At 26.6% G+C, this 24,899-nt stretch overlaps 2 protein-coding genes across 3 annotated transcripts in view; one reads left to right on the top strand and one right to left on the bottom strand.

Moving 5' to 3' along the window:
* Positions 1–18,462, top strand: part of LOC112597068 (forkhead box protein N2-like) — a 46,724-nt gene extending 28,262 nt beyond the window's left edge. For both annotated transcript variants that reach the window (XM_025342989.1, XM_025342990.1), the window contains 8 exons: positions 1,143–1,279; positions 2,606–2,729; positions 11,566–11,765; positions 11,939–12,151; positions 13,102–13,363; positions 14,615–14,664; positions 15,955–16,022; positions 17,793–18,462. In XM_025342989.1, the coding sequence (XP_025198774.1) occupies positions 1,143–1,279; positions 2,606–2,729; positions 11,566–11,765; positions 11,939–12,151; positions 13,102–13,363; positions 14,615–14,664; positions 15,955–16,022; positions 17,793–18,033 (1,295 nt within the window). In that variant the 3' untranslated portion in view covers positions 18,034–18,462. The remainder of the gene's footprint in view (positions 1–1,142; positions 1,280–2,605; positions 2,730–11,565; positions 11,766–11,938; positions 12,152–13,101; positions 13,364–14,614; positions 14,665–15,954; positions 16,023–17,792) is intronic.
* An 866-nt stretch (positions 18,463–19,328) lies between these two features.
* On the bottom strand, positions 19,329–22,876 carry LOC112597067 (atypical kinase COQ8B, mitochondrial). The gene is made up of 9 exons (XM_025342988.1): positions 22,409–22,876; positions 21,702–21,780; positions 21,328–21,644; positions 21,038–21,266; positions 20,849–20,973; positions 20,419–20,782; positions 20,039–20,241; positions 19,614–19,950; positions 19,329–19,550 (listed from the first exon to the last, which is right to left on the bottom strand). The coding sequence occupies exons 1-9, from the start codon at positions 22,589–22,591 to the stop codon at positions 19,459–19,461; spliced, it is 1,929 nt and encodes a 642-aa protein (XP_025198773.1). The 5' UTR covers positions 22,592–22,876; the 3' UTR covers positions 19,329–19,458.
* Positions 22,877–24,899: the final 2,023 nt, after the last annotated feature.

The following is a 24,899-nucleotide window of genomic DNA, read 5'->3' on the forward strand; positions in this document are numbered from 1 at the left end:
ATATATATATTTTTGCAAAATCGATGTGCGTGTTAGATAAAAGTAAAACTGTTTGGGACCTTTAATAAAACCAATGTACAATTCTATAGTAATTATATAGATAGCAAATAGTACAGAAACAAAAAAAAAAGTATTAAGTGTGATTTGGTTTTAATCCATTGCAATTATTATTCGCACCACACGTCGATAATTGTACAATTAAAAATACTATTAATACTGTTTCTATTAATTATTTTTTTAAGTATTTACACGCTTCTACGCGTTTATGTACATAGGGTTATAACCGATATATACAAGGTCCATTCATATGACAAAAATTGTGAAGACTAATGTTGGTTCTTTTACGTTAAGTAGGTACATATTGTTAAATTTTTAAAGTAATGGTTTATACTGTCTGTTCTTTCCGTGTAATATTATATCATTCCGAATTGTAGAAACATCGATTGCTGATTTATATAGATACTTTACACTTTGTTGTTGTACGCGTTAAATGATCAAAACAAAAAAAAAAAACGATTGTTCCATGTGACACCCTCAGACGAGAGATTGTATCCTATGAATAAGAGGGAGTAGGTGCCCGGTCTTATTCATACACAATACATTTTTTCCCTTTCATATAGACATCGTTGTCTATGCCTTAAAATGGAAACCGGACGAGACCGAATTATTTTATCCTACAGCATATTTTGCGAGTGTGTGTATTACTGAACACGTCTATAGGATAATGTGTTATTTATTTCCTCTCTCTGCAGCCCATTGCTGTATTCGTGAGTCATTGTGTTGCCCCACTGAAAACTGGTTGCTTGTATTTGTACTAGTTCGCCAAACAAAATAATATTACTCACATACCACATGATGCGGTATCTCGATGTCTGTATACATTTATTATATATATACTAATTATAATAATTGAGTGAATTTTCACCACATGATAATAATAATACGGAGACCATCTAATGTCTACTGCAATACGGCTTCGGGTCGTGTTACAGATGATAATATAGCGATAATATTGATTAGTCGTGGTGGTTTTTTTTAAAAATCAACCATTTCGCTATTTAAATTATAGTATTATTATGTACAAAAAGCTCTCCTCTTATTTTTGTTTGGAAATAAAATATGTCATCATTTATTGGTTTTAGCCGAATTGGAAAACATGGCACCGGATCAAGTAGGACCGGACGAAGACACGGGCGTAACTGCTCTAAGTAACTGTCCGGCTACAATGATGAACACCACAGTCTTCGTTACAGTGCCAGCTAGTCCTTTCCCAGCCCGGGTGAGTTATCAAAGAAAAAACGACAACCACGAAATTTTACCTAAATGAGTAAACATTAATTCCTTAATAACTTTATCCAGCGATTATTTTCGATACAAAAATTACACATATTTCGAAACAGATAAATTGAAGGCATTATTATTTTTAAATATAGATAAAATTTATTATCTTCAACAAAGTTTCGATTCATTATTAGGTATTATTCTATTATAGATAAGTATTAACATTCTTTTAAAGCGTACGTATTATGTAGGTACATCAAAAACTATGTTAGCAACAATGTAGGTGCCACGCTATCATCGTTAAAAAAAAAACTTCATGTACTTATTTAATAGAAAATAAAAACTAATATAATTTCAAATATTTATTTAGAGATACATGACATAAATATTGACAATTAAACCATTAACTAAGTGCAAATTCTCATTTTTTTTCATATTTTGAAAACGTGTACTATAACTATCACAAAATTTATTCAATAGACGAAAGGACTGTGACTTATGAGAGCATTAAAACTAGGGTTTTGTCATTCTGCAGATTGTAATCAATGAAAATAAAGTACGAGTATACAAATACAATAGAATATAAAATACGTCATTTATTATTCAATTTGTTAAAATATATCTAAGTATAGACATATAACCATATAACCCGTATAGGTAAATTGTAAATTTTAAATGTACATGTTAGATATTAATTAAATATTATACAGTTTCCATATAATTATTTTTCAATAGTGATATGTTTACTACTTGTAAACCTATTAAAGTCGCGAGTTGTTAGAAGTCACAACTACGTAGTACGTACAAAAATACATTACTGAAACCATAATTTAATTGTGTTAGAACTCAGTACTAATAGTATTGGTTCCTATGTTTGCAATCATTGTATCTAAATTATCTTCTGGAGATTCATATGGATAGGTCGCTTTATATGGACTGAGATACAACCGTAGTGATTTATTTTTAAAAACGCTCAAGGGGTCAGTATAAATAGAAGCACAGACAAGACAAAGATACGTGCTTGGACAACTATCAAGTGGCCAGCAATGCGACAAATGTTCATTTATTCCCAGGGGGGAAGCTTTTTATACACACGCACACACAATTATACGTATACTGTATACATCGACGACGTTTTATATCCTCGTCCTGTAGTCTGGAATAATTCGATTTACCTATTAGAGGTCACGTATAGTATCACCATATTTTACTGACGACGTGTCATTATTATGTATATAGTATCCACATATATTACCATTTATCAATATTCGTGTCGATCAATGTAGTAAACTCATCATCCTATTATGTCTTTATGTAATTACAGGAAGAACTGTCGTCCGAAAACGTTTATGTCGGCGGTGACAAAGACAAAGGCAACTCGACGGATGACAACGAGGACGATGACCTCACTTCGCTGAGTTGGCTGCAAAACAAGAATCTGCTCAAAGGTTAGAGTAAAATTTATATATACATATACATATATATATATATATATATATATATATTCATAATAAACAGTCAATATAGAAAAAGGGACTGTACTTTTCGTTACGGATTGTTAGTCGAGTCCTCTTAAAAGAAAAACGTTTACTGTACATTTAGGTCAAGCCACTGTTTTGTAAATGAGGATAACGAACAATAGTGTTGGGTATAATAATTATGCGCACGCTTTATTATATGTATTATAGTATATAATACAAATTATAATCCTAGGTACTTGCAAAACAAACCAGCCATAACAATATTCCTTCAAATTACTTATACACATTTTATTTGAAAAGTAATATGAATAATTATTTCATTTTATTAATAAAGAATAACTTCCTGTATAGAAAAATAATGCTTTCGTGTGATGTTCAAATTTTATAAATTTAAAGTGCATTAAATGTAATAAGTAATAACATATAATAAGGATGATACTAATTGACGAGTTTTTATTATTACTAAATTAATTATGTTCTTGTTATTTAAACACTTAATATATACAATATACATACTATCTAAAAATGTTAGTAAGTTGTTAATTGTTGAATATAAAATAGAATTCTGCGGGCTATATACATTTTTACTCTTGCAAAATCGATTACGATTTATCGGTACTATAATTAATCTACAAATTATAAAATTGATGGTATATACTGGATAATTCACTCAAATGTATTATATTGTTTCCTTGAATTATGTGTATTTATATAAATTCTTATTTTTGAAACTGACAAGTATACTCGAATGCCATAATTTAAAGATCATATTAAAAAAAAAAAAAAAAACATTAGATCAGTCTTTTTCTAACGTTAATTTTTTTAATGTTAATTAAATCTTCTGTATGGAAATTTTGATGTATAATTACATACAATCTTTTCAGAGAATAATTTGCATTAATATTTATAGTAGAAATAGAAGTGGTATATACACTCTAAAAATGAAGTTTGTTTTAGAATGCTACTAAATCTAATTATTATTTTAAAATACTCGTATAGCCTTTAAGTATGTTAAAAATTCCAAAAACCAGAATTTGAATAAATGCATTATTGAAAAATAAAAATAGGGTGGGATGAATATGCGCTTGGTAAATTATTATATATATCAACATGATATAACATTCGATTAATATTTTAATTATTATTTTTTTTTTTTTTACAACGATTTATTTCATTTTTGAAGCCAGTACTAACTTTGTCTATTAAATATTTTTTATACATTTAAAGCATTTAAGCTGATAATGAGATTAAAAATACAATTGAATTTAAAAAAAGTGTAAGTTAACAAAAATAAAAATAAAAACGTACATATATCATAATGACTTTTAGGATTCAGTAGAGTAAAGATTATTTTTCGATTTTTTTCAATAGTGCTCAAACTATCGTCAACCATCATAATTTTTTAAAAAAAAAAATTCAGCAAATTCAATTTTAACCAAGCTTTGTTAAGAATTGTGTTTAATGATTATATAAATTTCTGTATAATTTATCATTATTTTTAACATTTTTTGTTGCCAAGGAGGCGACAGGAAAAAATTTAATACGGGGAGATTTATTTATGCTTTTTTTTTTTTTAAAAAAATATCATTATCTTTGGATCGCTGAAACGTGTAAATTAATGGTTTGTTATTAATTAGTATTATAATTTTATATTATATTTAAAAAGTAAAATCAATTTATCTTTGAATTTTTGTTAAATTTTTTTACGTCATCTCTACATCTTAGTACACATCTAACAATGTCATTCTGTTTAATCGTTTCTTACCCGTTTTATTTCTTAAACACATTTTTAGCCAACCAAAGGAAAAAAAACATTTTTCTGAAGCTACTAGAATGAGAAGTGTCGTACCGATTTTTAATCACACGTAATTATTGTCGAATTACGTCAAATTAAAATAGTCAGAATGGTGTTAGACAATGTTTGAGTTACTCAATATTTTGAAATAATCCATAATCGTACTTGAACTGATTTTCAGAATATATATAAAATATTGTAATATAAATAATTAAAAACATGATATAATATAAATATAAATTACCGTACCCTCACTCTTCCCACATTTTCTACTGTTATTGCTACATTAAACACCAAAATCCACCCACCCACTATCTTGCGCTGAATTGAATGAAATTAGATGAGTGCCCTACGGTCCGGCTATTACATCTATTGTTTCTGTTGCTTTAATTTTATTCTTCATCATATTTTTAAACTTTTTTTCTTCCATTTAAGCATTAACACTAATTAATATAATCAGATATAAATACTTAAATACTATAGGAATTTAAATTGACTAATAAAATAATATTCCCATATTTGATGCTAAGCCTAAACACCAGTTAATTAATTATTTAATTTCGTTGGTAAATATTTCATTAAATCATAGACACTAAGTTTTAAGTCTTAATTCGTGTTATGTTGATGCACATTACAATTAATTCATTCAGCACCCATATCATAATATATGCTTCATTAAATTGTCTAGCTTTCTTATTTTTAAGATTTTGTAATTTTATTTTTACTGTTAATTGTTGTGCCATAATAATAAAATACGTAATTAATATTAAACAAAAGAAAATTAAAAATTATTAAAATTAATTCGCTATATTTGCTCACATCAATAATTATTTTATTTAAAGTATCCATAACAAATTACAATTAAAATTTTCATAATACTTACCTATGCATGGTATTTTATTCATACCTATTATATTTAAAAATACATGAGAATTTATAAGAAATTATCTTATTGCACACCTTTTGATATGTATACATAAGTGTGCTGCATAATATTCAAATTAGAAAGTATATTATGATTTATGGCAATATTTATATTTCAAATTAATTTAAAAAAATTTAGCCTAGTTATTATTTGTAACACGGGGCTTATAATTTAAGGCAGGCTAGTAATATTAATTAAAGTAATATTAGCTTTCCTTTAAAAAATAAAATAAATATTTACTTTATATAATTATAAGTACTTGTCACATATTGTTGGATTATTGAGATTATTTTTCTTCTATAGAAACCATTTTTATTGCTTAAACAGTTGTAAATTATATTATTAATTTAGTAATATTATTTATTCAAAACTTATACATATTTTAATGAAAATTTGATTACAATTAATCAAAATGTTGCCTTTTAAAAATAAAATAATATTTAAAGAAGTATACAATACAATATTAGATGTAGGATTGTTACTTTTATATAAAAGTTGACTTTAGAACCAAATCTCATGAATATTTTAATATTGTATTATTAATTTCGAGTAATAGTGTAATATTTATATTTTTTAATCTATGAATTCTTAATTTTTTTTTTTTTTTTTTTACTAAAATTTGATTTACAAATATGAATCTGAATATAATATAACTTTTTAAATACATAGTAATAATCTAATTGTTTATAATAACTTATTTTTGCATAGAAATACTTTTGAAAATAAAAATATCAATTTAAATTTAAAATTTTATAATCGAGGTTCATTGATATTCTAAAGGTTTTCATAAAACAGTTTTTTTCCCATTTGATTATTTCATAAAAACACAAACTGCAGTAGAGATAAATAATATTTTATAAAATATTTAAAATGAGACTGTTGTTACAAAATATTTATAGATTTATCATCTACATAATAAAATATATAAAAATAAAGTATATTAGTATAGTATCATATTGTTTTCAAAATATTTAATTTAAAAATTGTTTGAATTTTTAAATACGTTTTATAAAGATTATATTAATTATCCCTTCTGTTTAAATGATTAATAATATCATTTTTTTTCTCTGTCATACTTTTTATTGTTTTATAAATGTATAATGATATAAACTTTAATAAGTAACTACAGTCTACAATCATATAAATATATAATAGAACATAAAGACTACTGAATAGTAAGCTAATGAATATTTTATACTTTGTTACCTACCTACCTTAATAAAAACAATAATAAATCTAATTTAAATAAATTACAACATTACAAAGATATAATAGGAATACATTTTTTATCAAAAATATAAAAACAATATTTTAAACTTTTATAGTAATACTTGTATAATTGCATAAAAAAAAATTTTTAAATGTACATTGCTTTATTACTTATTGTTATGTTTCTATACTAAATTATGAAACATTTTAATTTATTAGTCACATTGAGATAAATATTGATTTAACAATTAGGTAATATTATTTTGTAATATAGAAAATTTATGGTTCAAAAAACATTTCCATTTATCTAAAGGCCGATTTATCTACATACTATTGGTAAAATATATTTGTAATTTTATAAGTTGTTATTCACATCATCATAATATTATTATTAATGTTAAAAGAAAATTATACGATGTTGCAAAATAAGAGAATGTTTTAAAGTAATATTATGAAGTACAAACACAATTTAATACAAATTCATGTACAATAAATTATATTATTGTTATGTAAAGCACAACTTAATTTAAAATTTCCCAGATTTGTCTCCTTAAAATATGTATGTTGATAACAAAATTTAAAATAATATTGATAATTATGTACAAATATTATACAATATAACTAAATTATAGATAGAAGAATGCATTTTGTTGAAATTAAAGGAATTAAGTCCGATTAGGGAATGAAGAGATATTATACAATTAACTAATATACCATTCAGTATTGCGCTTCTTTTGTTATTAGTTTTAGTGTGATCTGACGAATGGAATCTTGTTATCGCGACGCTACTAAATCTAAATATATCAACTAATTGATTATTTCTCAGACTGCAGTTAATAATTCTTCGAAATTGTAAAATGTTTATAGAAAATTGATCAGAAACTAGTATAAATCTTACTGTATTTTTATACGGATACTGAATAGTTAATTAACAACTATACCAAAATTCCACGCATAAAATTACAATATTGTTATTTACTTTGTAATTTTCACTAAAATGTTAATACCTTAAGAACATATTATTTATTGAAAATAAAATATTGCAGCATATCTAATATGCTTACTATACAAAAAAAAAATGGTCATGAATGTTTACCATTACAAACAAAATTTAACCAACATACTTTAATTAAAAACTGCTTTTACTGCAACATAACATTATGATTTTAAATTTAAATTAAACTATAACTATTAATGATTTATTGTATTATAAACTCACGTCATGAGTCGTTAATACGTTCGACTATGTTTCACGGCGAAAATCTAATTTACATTTTTTTTTTATTACTTGTATCAAAATAAGTTTCTGAAATAATTATTAAGAGGGTACATCAAAATAATTTTATTCTTTGCCGTACTCATGTGTAATATAGTTAAAACATCCACCATATTTCACTTATTATGATTGCAATGGTGTGATAGAGGTACTTACTTACAACCTATAACAGCTATAAAAATGACATTATATGTCTTTTTAGTTATGTCAATATTTTTATTTTTTACATAATTACCATTAATTATATGGAACTAAAACAATGTAATTAAATTTACAATTTTATTATACGTTTATATATAATATATGTATTAATATTTTGAATGTATCGTGTATGAGTTTATTTATGACAAGAATTAAAACATATTATATTAGGTTGAATAGTACACAAAACAAATTTTCACTGATCTGTCAAATAAATGTTATAATGAATACAGAAAGATAATAATAATCTAATCAGGTTATCGGAAATGATAATATCTTATAAACATATTATATGCTTCTATAAACTTAGGCTAGGATCACACTATGCGTTTTGTCGGTTCCCGATCAACCGGAGCCAAACCGCAACACTCTAAAATAAAATAGGTTTAAATATAAAACGCGTTATCAGGGCCAGACTAGACCGATTTACGGAACCGATTAAAAACCGTCGGGAAGCGACCGCAACGTGTTGCGGCCCAACCGTCCGGTTGCGTTTCGGGATGTAAAGCACAACACATGCAATGCAATTTGTCCGATCACATTTGTGCGGATTATCGGTAACCGAAATTGAAAATTTTATGAATAATTAATAATCATTTTTAAATTTAAATAATTAAAAAACTTAAAATATATTTGTAATATACATATATATATATTATATTTTATTTATATTATAGATGTATATTATTATTTATTAGCATAATTAGTTGATACACGTTTTAAATAAAAACAAATAATTCTAATTACACAACCTTTTTATTATTTTTTTACTTATAATACTAGATACATTTCGTTTAAATAAAAAATCAGTTTAAAATTTAAATTTAAATTAAAAACGATTTTCGGGCTTTTTAATCTCATTTGTATGTATTCGGTTACCGATGAAACGCACAGTATGATCGATCGTCCCGATTGCGGTTAATCGGGATAGTATTTTTCGGTTACCGACAAAACGCATAGTGTGATCCTAGCCTTACAGATTATACAACTATAAAATATATATTATACTAAACTTATTTTATTGTTGCCATACGAAATAATAAATTACTATACCTACTTTACTTTTAATAACGAGCCGGGGAGCACTAACTCTATAGTTAATTTTCAACTTTGATCTTACAGGACATCCTGTGACTACTAAACTATTATAGTGATGATCATGAAGGGGGATTTTCCTCCGTGGATTATTTTGCACTTTGGTTTTCTAGGTCCCTGTCACTATTAAATCCTAATTACGCTATATAACATTTATAAAACATTAGTAATCACATGCTGTTGATATTATACATTTTTTTTTTTTTTTTTTTTATTATTGAATTAGAACTCACTAAAATCGTTAACAATCGGGTATGTTTTATTTTTAAATCTATTAATATCATGTTACATTTAGTATTATGTAATGTATCTACCTATCATATTTTATTTTATTATGACATTATATACATTCTTAAATGAACACCACACCCGACAATGTGTTGTCTTCGTCTTACATATGAAAAACATAACACGTAGCATATTTTTACGTTTACAATAATCCATTTTACTCTATTATTTTAAAACTAGAATAAATTGACCTATTATGATTAAGGTTATAATATTTAAAGATCATTATCTAGGTGTCTGAGGACGTATTAATGTTTTAATTTTGAAGCATGTTATAATTAAAATATCAATAAAGCCTCCTTGGTGTCCTAAATAATAATCTTACCTTTGAATTGTATTATAGTCAATTTACTCTAGTTTTAAAAATAAGAAGAGTAAAATTGATTATTGTAAGATTTGCTAGATGTACGTTTATAATACAGACACATATTATTATGCAGGTGTGGCGTCCTCTTAAGAGTATTTTAAAATAATCTAACAAAGGTAACCATTGTCTACCAACTTAAGTAAAACCATTAGATAATATTATGTCAATATCACGCATAAACATTAAAATATACAATATTAAATTACTATGAAGTACAGTAGGTAGCTATTTAACTATTTGAAGCTATTCTTATTGAAACTCAATTAATGAATTTAAGTTCATAATCGTACCACTTGCGATTAAAATATGATGTATGAGTTTCATTGAAATTGAAGAATGAGTGATTCATTTTTAATAAAATATAATAATATAATATAGTATTGATTAAAAACGTGTAGTAGGTATATTAATATTTAATTAATCAAATAAATAAATACTTAAATAGCTACATTAAATATCAATTTCATAATTTCGTTTTCATTTATGTATAGTTTTGTTTTTCCAAAAAAACAAAATATTTATTTTATATGTTTTATTTATATTTTTACTATTTTATATATTAAACTTCGCAGTTTTACAACTATAGGTAGTGTGATTTACGAACTAATTAAAAAATGTAAGCAAGAAATAAGAATATTATATTATACCGTGTGCCCTCGGAAACAAGGTCCACTTTAATCTTTACAAGTCAGTTATTAGTAAGTACTGATATTTGTATATACAAATATTTTTCAATTCTGTTTGCGGGACATTAAATTAAACAATTGGATCATAAATTCCTTTAATTCACAATGTTGTAACTCATGTTTCTGCGTATGCGCAACACAATTTATTTTTTTTTAATAGCAAACCTCAAAATTTAGTACCATTTTTGAATCGATCGATTTTTTCAAGCCATCTTGATATATCAACTTATATTCTAAAATCAAAATTGACAGGATGACAAAACATGAGAAAACAAAACAATATTAAATATGAATTTTTGAGTAATTTTTTTCTTACTATCCAAATTGATTTTTGTCATTTATGTAAGTAAATGTTATGTAAATGTTATTATTTTTCTAATAATAAAAAAAAAAATAATAATAATTTAAAACTTTGTTGTATGATACTAAAAATTATGTTTTTAATTATGTTATTTCATCATTAGTGTAATAATAAAATAAAATACCTAATAATTCATAAATTATAAATGTTATTGAGTTAAGAAGGAAAAAATAATATAGTTAAGAAAAAATTCATGTTTAACAATGTTTTATTTTTATTATACCTCTCATTCTGTCAATTTTAACTTTAAAATAAAAGTAAATATATCAAAATGACTTTAAAAAAATCGATTGATCTAAAAATGGTAATTAAAATGAGGATTATTGCCATTAAAAAAAAAAAATTAATTGTGAATCAATAAAATTTACAACCCAATAGTTTAGTTTAATGTCTTGCAAACAGAATTGAAAAATGTATTGAGTTATAAAATGGGCCTATTGTTATCGTGGACATACGGTATATTATATTTACCAACAGGAAGTTGTAGTTTAAAAATCCCCGTTTTACATTAGCTATTAATGATCAAAAAAACAAATAAAAACCTATTGTACATAATTATATGTATGAATATTATTAATGAAATTCTTATTTTTTCTACAGGTGTTCATGAGCTGCCAAAGACCGATTATGCGGACGACGCTTCATCGGATTCTCGTTCGTCTAGTGGCCAGTCAATATCACCGGTCCGATGTTGGCCCGGTATGGCAGGTCTACCCACTATCATAAACAACAACAACAACAACAATACAAACAATAATAACAAGACTTCCTCGTTGCGGTCGTCCAGCTACGACCCAAAGGTAATCATACAAAATAACTCAGCAGCCGAGTATGAATATAAAATTTTATATTTATCATTTTTCACTTATTATTATGACGTGATAGTGATATCTTAAAATATCATTATATAATAAACGATAAGGATACAATAGTGCATCATTCTTAACACACAAGTCTTTTTCAAAATATACAGGTGCACACGGAATCCAAGCCACCGTACTCGTTTTCGTGTCTGATCTTCATGGCCATCGAGGACTCTCCTATCAAAGCGTTGCCGGTCAAAGATATCTATGGATGGATTGTTGACCATTTTCCATACTATAAAAACGCTCCCACTGGCTGGAAGAACAGCGTCCGACACAACCTTTCGCTGAATAAGTGTTTCAGAAAAGTGGAAAAAGCACCCGTAAGCCTATTTTTGGTTTTTTTTCTCGGTTTCGACGCAATACCCCACCGCTAAAAGCTACAATATTCAATACCATGCTACACACTACATAGTACAGAATATCTTCATCTTCAACGTGTTTGTCCATATCATTAACTCGATTTCTCTGAATTTTTTAGTACTATGTTCAAATATTTCGATAATTCTTAATAATTTTAATTAATTAGTTTTAAAAAATTAGATTTATTTAAAAAAATGTGATATGTTTTTCATTTATTTATGCTGTTTGATAAATAAATTTTACTGTTTTTGAGTGTAAAGTTAATTAGTAATATTATTTTTTCCGTTCATGTTTGAAACCCAATCATTGTGCATCGATTATTTACATTGAACATTCAAATAAAAGTAATGATATATTCTCTCATTTTTTGACAAGTGGAGGAGGGTGGATTATTTATAGTGAAGAAGAGCTATTATGTATGAGTCATTATGTTGTAAGAATTTTCTCCTATGATCCTATTTTTCAAAATAAGATATTGGTAATTGATGTCCGGTACTTAAAAGTTGTAGAAGGAAGTAATAGAAGCAAATTTTGAAATTTAAGCTCAATAATTATTTGTATATTCTATGATAATATTATATGATATATTATGAAAATGATGAAAAGAATAATTTATGACTATTTTGCTTTTAAATATCCATATTCATAGTTGACTGTTCTCTTATTAATATTTCAATTTTTACTACTGCCCAGTTTGAGTTATATTATTCGTTAATATTAAACTTAACACGTCCATTATTTATACATATTTATGTATATATTAAATATTAATAATGATTGTCTGGACGTCTGGTGTAATGACGTCAACTCTTTAGCGGTTGAACAAGTGTATAGCATGTCGGTGAATATTGTAATAATAACAATAACAATAAGAATTATTACTTTATTTAACTTTATTCTACCTCTATAGAACTTGGGCAAAGGTTCCCTTTGGATGGTTGAACCCTCGTACCGGCCGTGCCTGATCCAAGCATTACAAAAGACTCCGTACACTAAGGGATACAGCAAAAAGTCGACGGTGAACACGAGCCCAACGGTTCGTGGCGAGACCATGGAGACGGTTAAAGACGAACGGAGTGAAGACGAAATGTCCACTGTCAGTGACGTGGACGCAGCCACCGCAATGTTGGTGCTCAAGCACGGTCCGCACGTGCGTATCGTGCACGACAGAGGTTAGTTCAACAAAACCATAATATTATTCTAATAATTACACCAATCGTGTAATGATATCGTAACCTGCACGGTCATAATGTTTCTAGCCTGTGTATAGGTATCGCTAGTTGCAGTGTATACGGAGTGGGATAATAGGAGCTTTAAAAAAGTTTACATTGACTTTGTAAAACTATACATTTTTTAAGAAAATATTTGGCGTTGAAAACTTAAAACGTAAAAAGTATAATATAATACAATATTGACTGTATTGTACTCAATTGGTTGCTATATCACGTGATGAGCGATTTACCTAAAATTAGATAAACATAAATCATTATCGTACTATTAAATGTTAGGAAAGAGGATATTATATTACCATGTCCACTTTGATCATTTATTAAAATTGTATTATTTATCACTTTATCAGTGTAAAATATAAATCCCCGTGAGATTTTGTCCACATTCCGATCATCTAGACTTGAAAAACTGGCAATTATAATTTATAGGTAATTGACTTTTTCGTATTCATTCGAAATCTAATTTTTATTCTTCGAAATACGTACTTTGGGAAATATTCAGCTTTAAAATATAGAATTAAAAAATATATATATTCAATCAAGCAAATTATAATGATATAAAAATAATACTATTTTTATTGAAAAGTGTTGATTTTATATTTTCAAAAATCTCAATTTATTTCGAAATAATTACTTAAAATTAATGGTATAATTTTACGTTTAATATACTTATACTATACAAATCGTGATTTCTGAAAGATAATAGGGTTCTGTGATTAGTGATTATCAACATGATAAAATCAGTGAGGATGTTGATTACTTTTATATTTTCCATCTTATTTTTTCATATATACGTGTTGTCTTGCGATTGGTGACGATAACGGCAATGATTTATCCGAATCCGGATTATAACATAATACAGACGTTAGGTTAGGTTAGATTCTTTAATTTCTTCGGAAATGAAATCCATTTTAACAATGTAATACATATTCATAATCCACACTCATTATTTTTAATAATATAATTATATAATCTGTAATAGTTCCTGTAAAAAATAATAAGCAGTGGCAGATACTTCTCTCTTAGTCGATTCGTGATGAATGATGATAATATAATAGGGTATTATTATTTATTATTATGTTTAATTCGTTTATTAACTAATAACTGACTATAATAACAATATTGGCAGGAAAAACCATTTTTATTTACACTCCGAGACGTGCAAGCAATTTTTAATTGGTCTATTAATTTCAGATTGGCAGCTAACCCAAACAAAACCTGACACGGATCCAGAACTAGCCGGGGTACGTAAATGTCTACATTGAATAATTCTTGGTAACATTATTTTATTTGATTACCTTGGTTTTTATTTTTACGTTTCTTACCCACACACCACACACGCGTTTGTTCCTCCGCCACGCATCTGTCAGAACATGGCGTTTGTAAGTTTATTAATAAACATTGATGGAACTCCGTAAATAAGAGCCAACATATTTACCATAGGTACTTCAGTACTTAGTATCGTATACAAAATATAAATGTATTAAAATTTAAGACCATGGTACATAGATACTTCGACTAATTTTGCTGAATGAATAATATTACACTTACTACTTAGTTAAATATGACATTTTCAAACTATTTTATATTATTTTCTTGAAAGAAAATGTTTACTTCTTAAATTTCTTAAGGATAATACTATATTAAACAATGTTATTCGACGCAAATAGTGTTGGGATGGCGATTATATAAAGATATAATATGTACAAATAAACTTTAAACTTCTTCTTTTTTTTTTAATTAATGTGATAAGAGTAATTTTACTAACAATTTTAGAACGTGGGAGCGAATGGTATGGTAATATTTATGGTCTTAAATTTGTCATTTTACCGTAGAATAAATAGTGATAGATACCCATAAAAATTATCCCCTAAAAATAATAAACAATTAACAGATATTGATACGAGTAATTAAACAAATATTATTAATGAATATTTTTTTCTGCGTTTATCAATGAAAAAAAATGTATTTTTTTAATATAGAGAGCTTGCTATACCAACAAATTTAGTTGTGTTTATTTTGTGCTAATTATTGCCAATTATAAAAATAAAAATAAAAACATAATTTTTTATATTAACTTTGACCATGACCATATTTTTCAAAACACTTAATTTAATAGTTTAATTAAGAACGATTTTTTAAAAATATATTATTAGTGTTAACAAAATAATTTATTATACTTTCATATGGTTAATAAAAGGTTTAAAATAATTTTTTTTTTTTTAAATACAATTTTAAAATAAAAATAATTAAAATATGTTCAAGCAAAGATAAAAAATTTTGATTTGTCCAAATATTGTATGCATTGAATTATTAACATGCTAGAATTTAAAATGCAATATTTTGCTAAGGTTATCAGTTCAATTATTTACTCAACATTCTTTGGTAAAACACGCTAAATAAATTTTTCTATCGAGCTACTAAGTACTAACATAGGTATTTCCCGCAATAAAAAAAAAAGGTTTCCATTACGAACTATGTATAAAGCATGTTATATATTGATGAATTAACAATAAACTAATTAATGTTTTCAGTTATATCCAATTGTTACGATATGCCCAAGCGAGGATCATACCTACGACAACTGCTTCAAAATGGACAGGTACTTCAAATGCTAATTGTTTCAACTTACTGATTGTGTTATTTAATATTTTCCGTGTCAATATGAAATTTGAAACATGTGTTATCTTTGTTGTACAAACGTACCTAACAACATATATTATTGTACATTTTCATCATAGTTTAGCAAAATCAATAATAATAATATGTTGATAGTTTTAATATGGAGTGAATTGATCTGTTATTAAAAATAATGACAAGAAAACGATCTGTGTTGGTCGTTTATTTATTAGTATTTGCTTGCGATATTAACACTTTCAAACGAGTTATGATTGTGTACTAGGTACAACACTGTCGCATATTACATAAAATATTGATAATTAAAAACGCTCACACTTGTTTCAAAATTTATTAAAACACCATAAAAAATTTAACATAATCTTACCTTCAAGTTTAATGATAACAATGATAGGTAAATTCATTTTGATAATTATTATAGATGATAAAATCACGAAATACCTAACCTACATTCAAATTTTTCATGTTATACACTTGTACGTTTGTAGGACGGGGATAGTTTATGAGGTTTTGACGTTCTTTTAGAATAATTTACTGTATTTCTATGTAATAACTAGGTAACGAATATACAGCTGGTCATTGAAATACAAATGATGATTTATCACATATACTATATAATATCTTATTAGGTACTAGGACACTAGGTAGTTATTACTTATTAGTACTTTCTATTTTCTAATATTAGTATTAAAGTTTGTTCGACGTTAGGTTGTTCTTTAAATATTTTACTGCTCGTATTGACTACAATAATTTGTGTCATTGCATTCGTATCATCATCAAATTGTCACCGTACCTAATATATATATTCCATATTGCTCACTGACACAGACACACTGCGACTACATGAACAATTCCCAACGATCCCGCGGCGTGTTAAATATAAATAATATACATATTTATTGGTATCTATTAATAAGTAGGTAATAATTAATAGTTTATATTGTTATCCATCAACTGTATAGGTAGTACAACAAAACTAATTTCTAGCGTCTTCATACCTTAAATCGTTTTTAAATGATAATGATAGCCAATAGTTTCTGATTTAATCATTCTCGAAACAAACTAAATAGGTATTCGGATTTAATAGCCACGTTAAAATTTAAATAGTTTTCGAACAAATCATTTGAACATTTTTTCTCCGTTGTCAACGTCTGCTGCGTTCCTACAGGTACCTGCATAGAGTAGTTAAACCTCTATTCGTTTATACTTTAATAATAAAATTGTCGAAATCCTCTAATAATTAACAATTATTATTTATTATACATTATAGTCGCTATAGGTATTCAATACTCCACGGCACGTCTTGAAAGTTTTTTTTTAGTATTTATTTTAAATAACAAAAAATATTGCTGTAATATCAAAATTTCTCTCATACTGTTTTAATACTTAAGTCTAAATTATCCGAACAATTCAAATTCGTCACGTGTAAAAAATATTTCCCTCGCCGGTGGTGGATTCTTTCAAAAATGGAAATCATTTTAACTACGAATAATTATAATAGGTATATTAATACAATATAATAAATGCGTTGTCGGTTTATCCGCAAACAAAAAAAAAAAAAAAAATGGGACAACAGGATGTAAAATAGGAAAAAAAAGGAACGCTCGATTACACCGATTTTAGAAACATATAGATAACTATAATAACCTCATTTTTACACTCACCAATCCTCCCATCCTTTTGTAATTTGATAGGTCGGATTTGTAGTTTTTAATCGCTTCATTTTCTGTTTCAGTCTGTGCAAAGAGGACGCGGAAGAACGTCGTAAAATCGTCGAGGGCGCTGACGCATTGTTGAACCTGGCTGGCATCACCACCCGCCGTTTGCGCAAACGTTCTTCGAGCGTTGAGTGCATTGACGCTAAACGGGAGTGCACAGACACCCTGCGACAGATTTACCTGAAGAAGCAGTCGACGGACAACAACAACGAGCCCGCGTCGGTGATCATCGAACATCACAAGGACAAATTCAGATAAAACGCGACGCGAACCCATGGCGTTTAATGAAATATAGCCTACTCCGTTTAGCATTTTGTTGACTAGTTTATACGTAACACAGATTAAAATAGTTTATTTACTTTATTTATAATTACAGAAAAGAAAGAACTTCTCCCTCCCGCCAGAAAATAACTATTAAATAAATGAGAACACGTTATAATGTTTATAAATGATTTACATCGTGCGGGTTAGTTAAAAAAAAAAAATAAATAAATAATATAAAAAATAATTGTAAAAGGTATTTTTTGAAACGGTGATAGTTTTTTCTCTCGAGTAATATATTATGTATTGTTAATTGAACGTTTTTGTCTTCTTGCTCTTAGGAAGCACTGTGATAGTATTTTTAAAAAAATAAATACATTTTTAATTGTTTTTTGGTACGACCAAACCAATATTGATATATTCGACAAAAAAAAAAAATGCCAGGCTGTTCACCATACTTGTTAATATCTTTTTTTTTTGTTGTTAAGTTTATTCTCATGATAAATATATAAAAACATAATATATTAATATACATATGAATATATTATGTATTATTTTTTTTTTTTTTTAGAACTTTACTTTCTTTTTATCATTAGTAACTTATATCAAAATTATAAAGAATCAGTTTTAATGTGCTTCTATGAAGTCTTAGTGTTCAGAGACAATCAATAATTTTCATTTCTATTACCTACAAAAACTTAAAAATGAACAATAGCACATGTTTATACTTTTATAGTGAAGTATTAAAAGTAATATGTAAGAGACTTTCTGCTTTAAGCAATGCCACAACAAAAAATAAAAAAATCTGATACCTATATTAATACATTTTTACAAATATTTACAAGATGATAGTTTTTTTCTTTTTTTTATATTTCTCTATACTAATGAATTTTTTTCTTTATATTTCGTAAAAAAAAATAATGTGTTATGTTTATAAAAGACATTAATATGAAGCAACACTTTTGTCTTTATGAATATATAGTTTTATTGTTTTTTATGTATTTATTATTGTTTTTTTTTTTTTTAAAGATTTATGTTTTTTTTTTTTTGTTTTAGTCAAACATTAGTTTATTTATTTTTAAATAAATAAACTATTCGAAAAAATTGCATACCAAAAATATGTTAAAGATACTCAATTATTAAAAGCTATAAAAACAATCCTTTATAAGGAAAACTATTTTCCTACATATAGGTCATAGTATTTTTAGTAATTGTTTTGATTCAAAAATTTAGTCAATTGTAATATTATAATAACATGCTACTTTTTAATAATAAAAAAAAAATAATGATAATAAAGCAATAAAAACAATATATTATCTAGAAAATTCATTGATCTGTTTTTCCTCAATTGCACATTTTTTTGTTAACAAATAACATCTAAGTGGTGTTATATTATATGTAAATTGACTACCATTGAAATTATTAATATTTGTGTTTGAACTGTTCGTAAGTATCAAAGAATAATTTTCTACACATAAACTTGGCTTTTAATCTGGAGCAAAGTAAAAATATCCCTGTAAATAAAAAAAAAAAAATTATCGTATATTTTTATTATTATAAAATGTTACTAATAGTACCAGATAATTTCCTGTGAATACTGTAGATTTCTTCAGGCGGAGGTGCAAGTCGTTGATGTAGAATTATTGGTAATAGTGATTGGATACGTTTAGTAGAATTTTGAGAGCCAAAATCATACTCTCCATCATACTGAAATACTTCTCCCATAATCATTACCATATCAACATGAGCTTCTTCCATTGCCTTTGACTCATATCCCGTTAAAAATCCCATTTCTTTGGAATAATTTAGAACTAGTTCACGATTGTTGTCTGCTGCTGCCTTAATGATTTTTAAATAATCACTTAAAAACTTTTGATCAAAAGAACGAGTTGCTCCAAAATCCAATAATATCAACTGAAAATAAAAAAATAATTTCTTCATTTAATATTATATTTTTAAATTAATAATAAAATATAAAATTAACAATATGATTAAAATTTACCTGTTTAGTTCGTTCGTTATAAAAAAAATTAGCCCAATTCGGATCAGTCTGCATGTATGCAAATTCAAAAAGCTCTTTAAGGCACAATTGTAACACTAAGAAACACAAATTGTTACGAGTACCTTGATCCATGTAATCACATTTGTCCAATGGTATTCCTTCAATTAATTCAGATGTAAATATACGTTTGGTACTAACTTCATCTAAAATAAAAACATCTTTTAAGTAATATGTACATCATATATACTTTATAAACTACCATGTTACAGAGCAAAAATATTTATCGACTTGTAATTTACACAAAGTTTTGAAGTCGTACATTTTTAGTTTCAATCAAGTCAGGGGCAATTTATAAAAATATTTAATGTGGGATGATTTACCGATGACTTTTGGAACATAGTAATCATTATAAGGTTCCAATAACTCTCTGAATTTTCTTGTACATTCTGCCTCTCGAATGTAATCTACTTCATTGGACAGTTCTTTGTTAGCTACTTTAACAATGTTATCTATAAACATGCCTTCAGGAAACATATTCCACACTTTCATAACACCGACCAAATTATCAATATCACTCTTTATGCTATCAGCAACACCAGGATATTGAACTTTGACTGCAACTCTCGTTCCATCTCTAATTGTAGCTTCATGTACTTGACCAATAGATGCAGCCGCAAAAGGCTTTAAGTTAAAAGTTTCAAAACGTTCTTTCCAATTAGCACCCAATTCTTTAGCTAATACTTTCTAAATAAAAATAAATAAATAAAAAATTTGGGATATAATATCAAACAAAAATTAATTCATTATTACTTCTAATTGCCAAGTTGGCATGAAATCTGCAGATTGGCGTACTCTTTCAAATGCTTTTTGTAACTGTGGACTCAATAAATTGTTGTCTTGAATGCTAAGAATTTGACCAATTTTTAAAGCAGCACCTAGAAAATTATAAATCAAAAAATACTTACAACCCATAAAAATCGTACAGCATTATTAACAAACCTCGAACCTCGCATAATGTATTAGCAATACGCTCAGCATTTTCTGGAGATATAAATGCACTTTCCATGTAACCACCTTCATTTTTTTTGGTGGAATTGCTTACTCCAAGTGTACGTTTTGTCATTTCTGTAACAGCTCCAATACCTATCCCTGCTGCAAGTCCACCAAATGACAACATTCGACCAATATGTGAAGATGGTACAGTTCTCTGTTTAGCAGAACTACTTAACTAAAAATTGTTTTCAGAATTTAGTTTTATACTCAAACAATTCTAACAAATTGCAAACAACCTGTTGTTTTGGTTTTGTGTTTTTGTTAACAGTTGGTTTACGTTTTTCTTTAATTTCATTTTTATTTTTATCAATTATACTTTGCTTTGATTCTTCCTCGTTACTACTATAATACACTTTTTGTCCAATAATATTTAATTTAAGAGGATCAATAACTAAGTCTCTAGTGCAGGATCCATAGAAATAATGTTTTTTCAAAGCATCACTCGGAACCTTAAATGGTCCATTTAATGCTTGGCCTTCATAAGGAATTTGATCAAAAGGTATATCTTCTGAATTAGTTTGTATAGTTTCTTCAAACTGATTATTTTGTTGGACTATAAACAAACAAAGAATTAATAATGTTTATTTGAACTTTAGTATTAATAACTTACGTGTCATAATGATGACATTTCGCAGACCTTCAAATACCATGGCTGATCTCTCAGAAATTTCTTTTGTGATGTTTTCTGGCTACAGAAGAAAGACGATTATGAATATAAATCAACAAATAAAAAAAAAAATTTTTACTTAAAGATAAGACTTTGTCATGATCTAAAAATACATTTTTTTTAGTTGCTCGTAATAACTCAATATAAATTGACCATATTAATGAAATTAACAAGAGCCAATAATATAAAAGTTGACAAAAGATAAAAATGTAACACTCTAGAAGAAATTATTTTCCTATTCTTCTACTAAATATTGCAACAATACATCAATTAATTTACCTCAAAAGATTAAATAGTAAAATTAAAATATGTTCGTGATAGCTCAAAGAAATATGGAACCAATATTCTATATGTTTGGCAAAATGAGAATGTTTATAATATGTTTTTAATTGTTATTGGTTCATATTACAATGATAAAATATATATAAAATAAAAAATATAGGATCTAGGTGTAATGCATAAAATTAAACTATACCTATTTGATAATTTATTATTACATTTATATTTTTTATCAATTTAATCTATATTATTGGCACGCGTAATGAAATTTAGGAACTATTGGTTTAGATAGAAAATACCTAAAATATTATTTAATAAAATAACCACTAGCAACTATTATAAGTTATAACATAAAAATTGCATTGCATTACTTTTAATTTAGCGGCCCCAAGCCTGTCGGCAATTTCAACTGTAGTATCTTTAAATGCGCTTGTAATGCTACAGTTTTTCATGTTCCTTTTGCAGTTCTGTTCGTTGATCTTAAATATTTCTTCCAACACCATTTGTGCACCTCTCAGCACCCTTGTTGCATCTGTACCTCTTGGAGTCGACATCGTTAAGAAGAAATTTGTGACCGTTGTACAATACTATTTAGTTTTTAATATACATACACATCAGTTATATCAAAAGTTGGCCAATCAATACAAATCAAACAAAAAAGTTGGTAGAATTTGCTTTACTTAAACATAATATGCATCATTGAATAAATATTTATATTATAACTTTCAGAGAAAGAAATTGATTACTGAGGTAAAGGTGAATACTGTATCTAGCTCAGACTATAATTATTTATATAATTATACCTATGAATATTACTCAACATGTCGACAGACGACAACTATTTAGATAGTGTTTATCTACCCACAAATCACTATTTCAGATATCAATATTCGTTATCAATTATCTTTGATAAGACTTATCGTATTATTTATTATTTAAATTTAAATTAAACTATAATATTATAGGAAAATAAATTGCCAGAAAAAATGTCAATGATTAATAGATATAAAACAATTTGATACAGCAGTTGATTAAACATATGTTACGTACGAATAAAAAATATTTAGGCTTTAATTGTTTATGAGTATGAATAAAATAGGTAGGTATACCTACAATAAAAAAAAAAATGTACTTAAAAAATTAAAATTGGGACGAAATTTACAGTGACCCAAACTACATCATCAAAATTCGGACCATAAGTTCAATTGCAATTTCTTCGGTACCGTCTGTTCAAATACTGCTAACAAAAATGTACTTATACCAGTTATACTCTCTATTGACTACCAATAATTGTATTGGTACTGTATTAGGTATGTATAGTATAAAAGAAATAGATAATTAAATTAGGCGCGTTATAAAAATATTATCAACCTAACGATCTGTCGGTTTCTGAATTCTGTAATGATTTATATTATTTATAATATATCATTATAGCTCACATTTAATCGTACACATTTAGTAGATAATGCGTTTAGAATGTTTAGACATTAAAAAATAAATTATATTGGTAATTAGGTACATTATTACTATTACATTATATCTTTATTTCATTTAATTAGAGGACAATCATATTTTAGAAATTAAATTAAGCACTACAGAATTATCAATGTATTTAAATATTCTGATTATTTACGTATAACACACTGGTGTTTGAGTCGTGCCGCAATCTAAATGCTTTAATTACGATTTACGAGCAAAGGCGGCATCTCGTAGAACATCGTCTCTAAAAACCCATCATAGAACACATAAAAACGCGCTCAATCACCCACTCGATGTATTAATTCATTAATTGTACAGTTACTAAAATCCCTGTTCTCTATAAAGTTTATTTCTAAATGTATTATTTTTGATTATTAAAATATAATTTCAATTCATTTTTCTTTGATATTTTATTAAATCCTAAAAACCAATCAATTCAATATCCAAGAAGGCAAATCCGGTATACGAGTTTTTCAAAAGGTAGACATAAGCAAGTCCAGATTAAGGGGGGCAGGAGGGACCAAGTTCCCGGGGCCCACGTGTGTTAAAGGCCCATAGTTGTCTCGGTTTAAAATTACATTAAGTGATAATTTGTACTTTTTATAGTACCTACAAAAATATTTTTATTTTTTTTTTGTTTGAGCTAACAATCGATGGGGCCTGTTTACCACCAATAGTATGGTAAGTGGGGAAAAATAGCGTCATAGCCAGGTTTGTGTTTGTTGGGAATAGGCATATATTTTGATATTACTGTATTTAAAAATAGAATTGGGAAAATTTGTTTATGTGGCTGTCTTGGTCATGGATACTCATAATTCAGATACCTACCGACTAAACCTGTTTACATAAACAAAACTTAATTTTATGTGTAAATGTATATTTTAATAAAAATATAATATTTTTATCCTCATCAATCGTTATCATACTTTAATAAAAATGTTTAAATTTGTTTTATTGTATAATTTTATAATTTTAAAGAATTGTTTTTATTGACTGGGGCCCACAACCATGTATTGGCCCCTGAAGCTCTTGATCCGGGCTTGGGCATAAGGCGTAACATATATATATATATATATATAATCAACACATAGGTACCAAAATTTGCATTATAAAAATAAGACGTATACAAAAAGAAAAGCTCTCGGACTCATCCAAGAGATGTCATGGGGGGGGGGTATACAGTTGCACCCTTTACTTTTAAAATAGTACTAAATACTGAAAGTAGTTACCTATCTGTTTAATAATATAAAGTCAACATTTTCACAAAGCGTCTTGGCCTTATTTATTAATAATACATCAAATAAAAACCAATTATATATAGTTAATTATTAATTAGGTATGTTTTAGTTTTTAAATCGATTTTTTCCATTTTTATTGATGTAA

The sequence above is a fragment of the Melanaphis sacchari genome, unplaced genomic scaffold (assembly GCF_002803265.2).
Source record: "Melanaphis sacchari strain LSU unplaced genomic scaffold, SCAv2.0 Contig36_pilon_pilon, whole genome shotgun sequence".
NCBI classification, from domain to species: Eukaryota; Metazoa; Arthropoda; class Insecta; order Hemiptera; family Aphididae; genus Melanaphis; species Melanaphis sacchari.